Source organism: Podarcis gaigeae (genome assembly GCF_964106915.1).
Source record: "Podarcis gaigeae genome assembly, chromosome: 11".
In the NCBI taxonomy this organism is placed as follows: Eukaryota; Metazoa; Chordata; class Lepidosauria; order Squamata; family Lacertidae; genus Podarcis; species Podarcis gaigeae.
In genome coordinates, this window is record NC_139687.1 from 49,838,645 (window position 1) to 49,850,847 (window position 12,203).

Genomic DNA, 12,203 nt, shown 5'->3' on the forward strand with positions numbered 1-12,203 from the left:
GACTGACCAACTATTGTAAATGCGAGCAGGCAAGAAGCTGGGCTCTGGGTGTGTATTTTTTGTAAATAAACGTGCATAAAACTGCCGGAGCGTCATTACATTACAGGCTTGCTTGGCTGCCAGAGATCATTACACCTACTTTCATCTACTTCTGATGGCTCCCCGTTATGGTTGCCAAACGAAGCCCACACACCTTGATATGATCCATCATGAGTTGCTTCTGTGCGTACAAAAGCGAACAGTCTGGACACTTGAAGACAGACACTTTCTGGTTTTCGATGTGTTGGTCAAAGTGGCGATACAGCAAAGGCTGCAGGGTAAACACTGTGTCGCACATGGAGCATTTGTAGATTATCCTTTTAAAAGAAAAACACACAGAAAAAGGCAGTTGAAGACATAACATCAGTCTGTTGTGGCATTTCATTTATTCCAAAAGACTGCATTACTGGCATAGGTTTTTAAACCGTACCCCAATTTTCTGTCTGCTCAAAGGGGCTTACAAATGAAAAGCAGGCAGGTAGAGATTTGGACCCTGGTCTCCCAGGTCCTAATCCAGCACTCTAGCCACTACCTCATACTGCCTCACAGGGCAGTGTGAAATTGTAGGTGAAGCTAACCACACATAAGCCCAATGCACAGAAGCAATATCCGAAAAGGCCCAGATATGTAGGTCACTCAGTGGCAATCCGGCGTTTTCATTTCTAAGGCACATAAGAACAACCTTTGCAGAACTGAAAGTAGTGCTTGCATGGCAATGAGCTTTCAAACGACCCCTTGAGGCTGTAAATCATCTTGGTGGTTTCAGTGCCTTTCCATAAACGCAGACAAAGGACTCTTGCTCCTAATAAGGAAAGCATTACCAGCCACTTATCATTAGAACTGACACTGAATTTTCACCCGGAGCAAAATTCAGCTGAAGAATTGGAGGGACGTCAAGGGGAGCCAGAGGAACGTTTGAAAGGAATGGCAAAAATAATAATTAAATTCTCATTTTGCACATTCCTTCTTTTTCTATGAAGATGCACTGTAGATGCTGTATCTGCATTATGCATTTATAACAGCGGCATACCAGTTCTGACTTAAGAAACCCTGGGAAATGTAATCTAGCAAGGGTGCTTAGATTTCTCTATTAAAGACCCTTATCATTCTCTCACACAGAGTGGTCCCTTGGGAGAGGAATGGCCATTTGCATCTGGAGTGAGCACAGATACCCCTATTCAAGGAGCAGGAAACTGCAGAGTTTTTTTGGGGGGGGGAGGCTCCCAGCCTCTGGTGGCTCTTCCTTGGCCCCGCCCCTCAAGGGCTGTTGTCTGGCTTCACTCTCCTCACATTCTTTTGCCTGGTTGGAATGTGCCTGTGAACTGCCTTTTTCCTGTCTGCATGGAGAATGAAGATATGTGTATATATGTTTGTATGTGCATAATTGGAATGTAGCCTGTCATACAAAGTTGTACCCATTGCCCTGCCTACTTTTACCTCTGGCTCCACCCATTATTTTTTTTGCCTCTGGCCCTGCCTTGGGAACGTGTGGCCCCTGGAAAGCTGTCCATAAGGGGGACATACCCTTGGGCTGAAACAAGTTCCCCTAGACCAGTGAAGGCCAAACTTGTCCCTCCAGCTGTTTTGGGACTACAACTCCCATCATCCCTAGCTAACAGGACCAGTGGTCAGGGATGATGGGAATTGTAGTTGCAAAACAGCTGGAGGGCCAAGTTTGGCCATCACTGCCCTAGACCAACCTTTAAGACAAAAAGAGCCACTTGGACCCATTTCCGAAGAAAAAAAAATGGGAGCCGCAAAACCATTGCGACATTTAAAACAAATATATCTCCGGAGCTGCGATCTGACAGCGAGCAGGAAGGTGACGTTGGGACGGTGCGTGACTAATGCACGCACCGCCTCCATGCGACATCACAGCCAGTACAGCGCCTGCCACAGTGGGGAGTGTCGGGGCACACAATGTGCCTCCTCCCCTCGCTAGTATCCGCCCCGGAGCCGCAGCAAAGGTGTAAAAGAGCCACATGCGGCTTCGGAGCTGCGGGTTGCTGACCCCTGACCTAGACCATCAGCAAGGAAGTACTGAAGTGAATATGAGAAATCTGGGGAGAGGAAAACAGCGAGCCTTCGGTATAACACTGACAAAAACAGAGTGGCTTACCAAATTATTGGAGTATTACAACATATCCAAAACAATGGGAGAAATGGGAAGAATCTCAAAAGAGAAGATAGACAGGGACTAGAAGGTGTTTAAAGGATACTTGCAAAACCATATTGAAAAATCAGAACTCCTATTAGAATAAACAAGTTCCGTTTTAAATACTGAAATACTAAATAAGATGGATAACAATGTGTAATAGAAAAAAGAGCATGAAATTAGGTTAAAGGTGTGCGAAAGAAAGTAATAGAAGTGGAAAGAAATTGCAACTGAGTAGACTGGAAGTCTAACACAAAGGTGGGGTGAGGGGTGGTGGATGGTGATGGGAAAAGGAATTATCTGTGGGATTGAGTGTAGGTATGTTTGAACATTTTTAAGGATTGTATGAAATGTATGCTTGTATATTCGCAATATGTGTGTATTAATACTGAATTATTTTAATAATAAAAACTTTAAAAAATAAGAAAAAATGAAATAGCGAGGCTTCAACAGCTGCAAAATCCCTATTTGAAAGGTCGGCTCTGTGTGGGAAAACATGACCTAAAATTTGCTTTGACGCAAGACCTTTTCAACACGCTAAAAATAAACAGATCTCTGTGCAACTTTTTCAGTTACACGGGAGCAGGGTGCTCATACACTCTCACCAATTTCACTCATAACCTTCTTGAATTAAGCATTCTAAGCACATGCTGTTGAACATGCTGCTCTTTTGTCTCATTTATATATTGCACCTGTCCTTTAATTTTAGAAACACAGTGGAAAGTAGGAGAACCAGCTCTTGCCAGGACTTTTCCCACTTCTCTGATGGCATATGGGGAGTTGTGGTCATGACACGCAACATTCATTTCTGAGCATGATAACCGTAGCATTGCAAGCATTGCAAGATCAGAGCTGCTTACTTAGGCTCCCCTATCTTGATTCCAGGGTGCTGCGTATAGGCATGGGAATGAGTGCTGGGCGCCGACTTGAATGCCATTGGACAAATGGGACACTTGTAGAAGACTTCACAGTGAGAACCTTGGATGTGGGATTTGAGCGCCGCCACATCAGAGTATACCACATTGCAATGGACACAGCTGCAAGAGATGGAGAGTTATGTCAGTGTTTTCTGTTGTGCAGTGCAACGCAACACCGTAGGGTCTAAGTGCTAGCATCCTTCTTCAGCGTGTAGAAAATGGCCAAGGACACAGCTATAACTGTACACAGAACAAATAAAGTATACAAAATGTCTCTAGTATGCTACTCTTTCCAAGTACAGTGGTACCTTGGTTCTCAAATAACTTGGAACCTAAACACTGCAAACCCGGAAGTAAGTGTTCTGATTTGCGAACTTTTTCCAGAAGCCGAACATCCTCCGTTTTGAGTGTTATGCTTCTGATCTGAGTGCCATGCTTCCGTTTTGAGTGTTACACTGAGGTCTGTCTGTTTTTGCTATTTCTTTTGCATTTTTGTGGCTTTTTTGTTTTGTTTTTGTGACTATGTGGAACTGATTGATTGATTGATTGATTGATTGATTGTGTGACTGCAGTACATTGAATACTGCTTTCATTTTATGGATCAGAGGTCTCATTAGATAGTAAAATTCATGTTAAATTGAGTTTTAGGGGTTGTTTTTAAATGGATTAATCCCTTTTGCATTACTTTCTATGGGAAAGCACGCCTTGGTTTGGGAACGCTTTGGTTTTGGAACGGACTTCCAGAACGGATTAAGTTTGAGAACCAAGGTACCACTGTATCACTGAAAGATTCTCAACCCTGGGGCACAGGGCCCAAAGGACTGTGGCCCAGACCAAGGATTTTATCTTCCTCTGTACAAGGTTGGTAAGAAGCCGACAGCTCTGTTCTGCATGCAGGAAAAGTCTCACGATGAAAGAAGCAAAAGATAAAACAAAAACCCCTGTGACCCTCTCTCCCTTTCTGATATCATGCCACAAAGATACTCATAGGTGGAACAAAAGCATAGTTCAGAACCATGCCGAAGTAGCCTGCATACTTTGAGCAGCCGTGCCTTAACAAACCTACCAATATTAATGAAAATGTCATCCCCCAAATTTGAAGCTTGAGGATGCTGTACAACTAGAGTGGCCAGGTGCCAAAGCAAGGAGGTTTTTGCATCTTGCCCCTGGAAAAATTATGTGGCTAACATATTCCCACATATTTACTCATGGAACTAGTTCTAGAAGAAGCATGTTGAGAGTCAATTCAAAATATCCTCATCAAGTGGATCAGCTACCACAAAATACCATAATGATTATTCCGAAATATGCATATAACAGATTTTGAAACTTGTTTAAAGACTAAGCTTTTAAAATTTGGCCCCTTGCTATGTGCCTGTAAATTCAGGTATTAAAAAAAAAAAAAGTACTTGAATAATTATGTGGCACTAACAATATGCCATTTCCCCTGACGTTTTGGCTTTTCGAAACTTTATACAGCATACCACTTCACAGTCTCAAAAGTATTTTTATTATACTGACCGAAATCCAACTCTTCGAGTGTAGTGCAGGCAGTTCTTTGTGACGTGGGTCTGGAAATGTACCGATCTACAGATTGCACCACACTCGGGACACGTGTACGGCGATTTGTGCTGATGAATTCTCTGATGCGATGCAAAGCTGCACAGGTTGGGAAGCAGCATTTGACATATACTACACGTCTTCTACACAATAAACCAGAAACAAATGAGATGATAAGCCAATTGTTTGCCCTGGGCACACGTTAACATTTAATAAAGGTAGTCACGATTCTTCTTCTTCTTCATCATCATCATCATCATCATAGAAAGTACCATTATGGGTGTTTCAGTTAAAAGGGATAAGAACAAAGCAATAAAACGGACCCATTACACCACTGTTCCTTTAAACTGAATTCCTGTCTCTTAGGTCCAGGTTAAGAAAGGACAGGTGCATTATATCCTGTAAAGTACAGGTAATTGCATTTGCTAACCACATTCACTGTCACAACTCTTTCTCCTTCTCTTCTAATTAGATTAGAACCTAAGGGTTGAATCCAACAAAGTCATTCCGCTTGAGCTATGAACGTTCTCCTTCCTTTGCTTTGCATTTTCTTTTCTATATAAAGTTTTGTTAACATTTTTTCACAATACAAGACAAGCTAATCTACACCCAAAAAATAATACAGTGGTACCTCTAGATACGAACGGGATCTGTTCCGGAGCCCCATTTGCATCTAGAGGTAAACGTAACTAGTGACGGCACGTCTGCGCACACACGCGTCACTTTTCACCGCTTCTGCGCATGCATGTGACATCATTTTTAGCGTCTGTGCATGCACAAGCAGCGAAAACCGGAAGTAATGTAGTCCGTTACTTCCGGGTTGCCGAGGAGCGCAACTCGAACATGCTCAACTCGAAGCATATTTAACCCGAGGTAAGACTGTAAAGAGAAAAGAAAAAAGATAGTGAAAGAAGAATTCAAGATCTGCTCACAAATATATCTTAACCGTTGCCTCATACAAAGATACACATCTCTCACCCCTCTCTTCTCCCAGCCTCCCTCCCCTTCCTTTGCTTTCATATTCTCATACATCAAAAAGCATAATGACAACAATAAAGAAGGGAGTAAAGGAAAAGAAATCAAAGCAAGGAAGGAAAACAAAAGAAAGGAAGGATGCGAGGAGAAAGAAGGGAGCATTCCAAAAAATAACATAATTCCAGTCAATTGTCTTTCGTCAGCATATTATCCAAGAATGTTTTTTCCAAAGGAACCCATGAGAAGACGGCAGCTGCCAGTCATGTTCCTTAACGTTAATGGGTTCAACAAACGGATGCCAAACTTTAGAAAAGTAGATTTTGTTAAAAGAAATAGAAGTGGGAGGGAAGACTGATGGCAATACTAAATAGAAGAAATGCATAATTAAGAGGTTAAGATGGATGATTGTCAGAGAAGCAGAAGGAAGTCCAAAAAGAGATAATTTGTGAAAATTTGGATAAAATTGTATATTTGTGTTGAAAATCAATAAAAATTATATAAAAAAAGAAAAGGTGTCCTTTTTCGGATTGTGTACAGTTCCAATATATTTTGCTAACTTTTCCATTAGTTCCAAGCCCCTGTAATTTGTTCGGACCAGTTGGGAGAACCACCAAAGTTGGGGGTGTGTGGGGGGGTTGTGCAGGCGGAGGAAAGGGAAAGTTATGTTGCACAAACAGAAATCATTCCACTTCCTTGAGCAGAGTCATTGTTAGATGCAACCCTGAAGGGTTAAACTCCATGAAGGAGGAACCTTGCCTTCTTCTGCTTAAGTTGTAAATGAAACATCATGTGCTTTACGGACTGTATTGAAAGGCATGGGGCAAGTCAGGGGGAAGGCTCCCTTTTTATTCAAGAAGAAATCAGAAACTTTAGGGACGGTGAAAAACCGGATAGAAATGAGATGTTTTTTGTAACTCATCGTCATCTCAAAACCCTGATCCACAGCAGTAGCAAATGAGGTCTACGGATGGGCTGCAAAGAATGGTAGGGGTGTCATGGCATCCACAACAGATCTACATCAGGCTATGCTCTTCCTCCAAAGCTCTGGGTGGTGTTATTCATCCATACAACAATACTGGTTAACCTGAGAGACAGCTACTGGCTCAAGATCAGCCAGGAAGCCATGCAGCTGGGTTTTGAATTCAGTTCTGTCTGGTCCAGCTCGTGAACCAACACAAACCCCATAGGTCAGTTCCATCTCCCCAAGCTTTGAGTCCGGTTATTCCCTGGGGATGGGAGACTGCATCAATAGGTAAAAAGGTAAAGGTCACCTGGACGGTTAAGTCCAGTCAAAGGCGACTATGGGGTTGCAGCGCTCATCTCACTTTCAGGCCAAGGGAGCTGGTGTTTGTCCACAGACAGCTTTCCAGGTCATGTGGCCAGCATGACTAAACCGCTTCTGGCACAATGGAACACCGTGACGGAAACCAGAGCTCACGGAAATTACCTTCCCGCCACAGTGGTACCTATTTATCTACTTGCACTGGTGTGCTTTCGAACTGCTAAGTAGGCAGGAGCTGGGACAGAGCAACAGGAGCTCACCCCATTGTGCGGATTCGAACCGCCAACCTTCTGATCTGCAAGCCCAAGAGGCTCAGTGGTTTAGAGCACAGCGCCACTACTGCATCAACATCCTATGTCCATACCAACTCTAAGAACCTTGGAGAAAAGAGAAGTATACGAAACAGAACAAGAGAGTACAGCAGCAATGAATGTAATGTTGACCCTTGCTGTCTTTTCAATCAATCAATCAATCAATCAATTTTAATATTTGGCAAGAGAAAATTTGCAGCACTGTCTAGTCTTTTATCTGCCCCTCCCCACCAGTCCTCAGTATCAGATTCGCCTCTTTGGAATATAATCCTAATCATGCGTTGGCCCCATAAACACAGCAGTTGATACCCCTTTGAATAGGCATGGCTTTCCTAGGAAGTGTTATTTTTTACAGGCTTTGAGAGTGGATGGAAGAGACCCCCCCCTTTCCCCGCACAGAGCTACAATTCCCAGAGCTCTCTGGAAGACTGGTTGCTAAATCACCCCGCCATGACTGCTTGGAGTAGCACGATATTGGTTTAAATGTATGTTGCTGGTGCAACATACATTTAGTAAGTCCCACAAGACACAATGGGGCTTTCTTCTGAGTCAATGCACATAGGCTTGTAGTGCTTAAAGCCCAGTACATAGAACATGTGGGAGGAGCAGCAGCAAAATGTTGCAGTATATCCTCCTCTAACAGAAGCACTCCTTCCAACTGATATCCGACATTCTGCAACTACCGAGCATGCTCAGTCTTCACTGGAAGGTTGAGGGGGATGTCCACCAAAATTTATATACCTGCAAACCTCAGGAATCCCATTACAACGCTGCAACCTTCCTCTCTTGCTCCCCAGTGGCCTCCAATCCTGTCAGCACTTAACCACCTGAGTTCACCATTATGAGGTTCTGCAGTTCTGGACTGAATCACTTCAGACCTTCAGGGGTTGAATTTTGGAAGGCACCATCAACTGGGGGGGGGGAGGGAATATGCCTTATAAGCAACGAACTAAGATTTGCAGAGACGTGCACCACACATTTCTCTCATATATTCTAGTTCATTATTACATGCAGGGATTGAGGGAGTATTCAACAATACAAGCCCTGCCCCACCTGAGGCCTAAAGTAGGTGCAAACCAGAATGTTAGCGTTTTGCGTGTGCTTGGGCTTTTCAGTTTGGAAAGAAGAGATAAATGAGGTTCTGCAGTTAATCCATGGGTAACCTAGCAACCTGGAAGGAATTTCACTCAGCTCCACAAGTACAATTTGCCTCAGAAGCTAGCTATTTATTTTTTTAAAAAAAGAGAGATTTCTAGCTTTTTTGAAATTATAACCAATTCATAAATCACACAAGATGTGTACAAGCTCAGATTTAAGAGTGTGCTCTGCCAGGAACAATTTGCATCTATATATGCACATCCCGATCTACATTACACCGAATTGGCCAGATGTGCCTTTTGCTGGGAATGGGGGTGCACATCAGCAACTGAAGCCACCCAGTTATTTTGCTGGGGTGTGAGCCAATATTTTATTTTGCCTCTTGCTTTTCCCACCCTAAAGCTGAACATGCACTAAGGATCTGTAAATTCTCTTTTTTTTTCAGAAATGTTTCCTTGCTGAAATTTTCATTTAAAATATAATCGTGTGTGTTAGTGCTTCTGCTTTCATAACAATGAATAACAAAACAAATAAGAAAAGTAAACCAGAGGTAATATTAACATTTTGAGCTTACAAAAAAGCATTACACAATTTATGACGAATTCTATATTTCCAAAAGTGGCATTGCTTAATTTTAAAAGCTACCAATATGTAAGACATAAGCCCCAAAGGGTGGTCAATATTACTTTCACAAAGAAACTTCACTCCTGCAACCCATTCACGCTGTTTTGTTCATTTTGCTGCTCTCCCCTTCCTCAAAATTTGTAACAGTGTTCGTACATTCAGAGTGATGGCAGGCAGCATGGCCCTTGCTCTGATTTGGCTTTCAAGCTTTTATTAAGATTAGCAACTATAATTACATAGGATTTCTAGAAGGAAAAATGGGGGCTAGTTTACAGTCTACTGGTGGTGAACGGCTTGCAAAAAGGCTCTGCTATCTCACACGCTGGCTCGTTTAAGAAGTTCAAATCATAATCAGCTCTACTGCAGAGACTTCATCTTCCACAGCCTCTTAATCCCCTGGTAAATTTCCATTCTAAACAGGAGCAGCTAGCTAGCCAGCTTTGGAAATGCCTAGATACTCACTGTAGGGACCAACTCTTGCTTTGATCACAGTTTGCAACAGAGCCAGGAAAGGGGAAGACTTTTTTCCCAGCTGGGGTAGATTCTTCTACTTTCGAAAGCAAGATGTCAAAAGTATATTTAGGACAGAAACATACACTTTTTCTACTCCCAAAGCAAACCACTCTTCAGACTTGGGAATCGGACAACAGAAAGGCACAAAAAGGCAGCCCAAATTCTTGAGCCCCCAAACCCCAAGAGTAAACCCTAAATAAAGTATGCAGTCAATTTCAGAAAGCAGTTGATGTTTATTGTCAACAGTATATCTAGAATCACAGGTTGCCCCATAAACCAAAACTAATGCAAATATAGCAACACACACACTGTTCCAAGAGTCAAAAAAAAAAGAAAGAAGAGAGTAATATACTGTACATGGATCCAAACAATCCACAAGAGAATGATATGACTAAAAATCCTGAGCAACATGAGCTTATGTACCTTATGTACAGGGATGGGTGAAATCTACGAATTTTGGTTTCCCTCTCTTTATCGTTTTTTCCAGTCTTAATTTCAGTTCTCTACATACCCATATCAGTTTGCAATGTATTTGTTTGTTTTAATTCATCAACATTTTGGTGTGAATTTTGCCTAGTATACACAGTTTTTTGCAGATACATTTCCCCTAATATAATTCACTTTTGAATGTTATTTTCACTAATATAGGCATTTGCATGCACACTTAACCCCAGAATATACATCTATCTAAACATTACTTGGCTGGAGAATTGCAGAGCAAAATTTGGAGAGTGTAGATATCAAAGGACAGCAGCATTCCAGTTATTTTATTGGTTTCAGAAGTGCAAATTGGGTAACTTTGCTTTTAAATGAGAAATGAATCCTATTTCTCTCCCACCCCTACTCATGTGTAGATATATCTTGGCTCAGGAGATGAGGCAAAGGCTGTTTACTAGAACCTCCCTCTCTGTAACTGTATGAGTAAACATGATGTAAAATATGGATTTCTCACTGATGAGCTACAGATCTAGTTACCATGCCAGAGTCTGGTTTGTTAACTGCAGTTAACTGGACAAATTGCTTCACCATCTGAAGCACAGCCATGTTAATTGGCTATGCTTGTTCATCAGTGGTTTTAGCTACATCATTCTCCTGAAGACTGTTTGGCTACATAGCTCAGTTGGTAGAGAATGAGACTCTTAATCTCAGGTTTAGGGGTTCAAGCCCCACATTGGGCCAAAAGATTCCTGCGTTGCAGAGGGTTGGACTAGATGATCCTCATGGTCCCTTCCAACTCTAGGATTCTATGATATACATTATCGTTTCTGAATGAACTTTTTGTTGTTGATACGTATTTCATGTAAAATGTTCTTGCTCTTTGACCTAGAGAAATAAGGGGATATAGGATGCCCATTTTACGATGAGGCACATAGAGAAACCACTGACCCCCTGCTGGTGAGGCTTGCTGACCTCCAGGTAATGCAAAAATTTGGTCTTCTCCTGTTAGGCAAAGGCCACAAGATGACCCGAATTGTCGCCAGATTCTGCGTGCAGATCTGTAGGCGCAGACCACCCCACGATTCAATCTAGTTTGTTACAAAAATTCCCAAACTCGGATCCATGGGCAACTTTGGGTCATTTCTCTAAGGCAGTCTATTTTAAAGTTTTTATGTGTTTATATGCCTATCGCACATTTAAACTTAAAATCCATTGTTGTACATTGTTTTAAATGTTTGTTTTGCTTTTGGGATTGTAGTTCCAGTTGTGTTTCTCAAGCTGGTCTCTGACCGTAATAAATTTCATTCATGATTCATGACCTAGAGAAATAAAAGAAGAGATCTATCTATTCATTTAAGTTGTTTATGTCCTGCTTTTCCAAGCTCAGATTCTGTTGGCACAAGGATTTCTCTTTGCACAACGGACTTACTCTGTCCTTCCCCTGTGCACCCTCTAAATCTGTTCTCAGGGTTCCCCCACCCCTCTAGAACAGATTTGGGGACAGCGTGTGACACCTGGGGTAAGTGTGTGTCTGTTTGTGCTAGTGTTAATCCTTGCAGTAGCACAAAAGTCAGTTGAATACTACACATTTTCATTTTAACGTAAGCAGCTTTGGAGACGTAACAATAAAATGCAAAATAAAAAATGAATGAAGTACTGAAATACTCTCGGCCGCAAAACCAGCACTGCCACCAGTTGTGGAGATAACTCCCCGCAGAAGCAGAGCTGGCCCTGGCATTGCTCAGCCTTCATTGCTACCTCTTTTTCCAGGATTTTGGTGGTGCAGAAGGGGCTCTGGTATTCAGAAGGAGCAGACAGAACAATTCTATTTGTCGGTTTTTCTGTTGTTTTTAAAGTTACTGTTATGGTGTACATTTTATGTAGATGGTGTAACCTGCCCTGGGAATGCTTCTTGATGGAAAGGTGGCATGAAAAGGGAGAAAGCAAAGACCAACGAAAACATCCAGAGTCCATCGCAAAACGACTTCTGGAATAAAAATGTGTTCAAGCGCCATATAGAAATGGGACAGAAGGAAGGCTTGCAGGATCTATGAGGGGGCAGACTTCCACAACTGTAGCACCACCACGAAGAAGGCACTGTCCCAGTTGCTCATCAATCAGGTATTTGCTAATCACAGACTAAAAATCCCAGGCAGTTTTCTATGTCCGTAAGTTTGGGATCAAGTTATTCTCCAATAAGCACTTAACTTGGGTAAGTGACATTTCCGATTTTATTTCAGTGCCTCCTTAAAACCTACTTATTTAACTGTGCTTTTGCAAATATCTAATTC

At 42.1% G+C, this 12,203-nt stretch overlaps 1 protein-coding gene and 1 long non-coding RNA gene across 13 annotated transcripts in view; one reads left to right on the forward strand and one right to left on the reverse strand.

The window, feature by feature from the left end:
- The window catches only part of LOC310827216, a 114,696-nt gene that overhangs the window by 63,241 nt on the left and 39,252 nt on the right, over positions 1 to 12,203 (forward strand). The gene's annotated exons all lie outside the window — the stretch shown is intronic.
- The window catches only part of ZNF532 (zinc finger protein 532), a 56,620-nt gene that overhangs the window by 15,562 nt on the left and 28,855 nt on the right, over positions 1 to 12,203 (reverse strand). For all 12 annotated transcript variants that reach the window (XM_083702577.1, XM_083702578.1, XM_083702580.1 and 9 more), the window contains 3 exons: positions 4,633 to 4,814; positions 3,055 to 3,231; positions 194 to 356 (listed from right to left, as the gene is read on the reverse strand). In XM_083702577.1, coding sequence (XP_083558703.1) covers positions 194 to 356; positions 3,055 to 3,231; positions 4,633 to 4,814 — 522 coding nt within the window. The remainder of the gene's footprint in view (positions 1 to 193; positions 357 to 3,054; positions 3,232 to 4,632; positions 4,815 to 12,203) is intronic.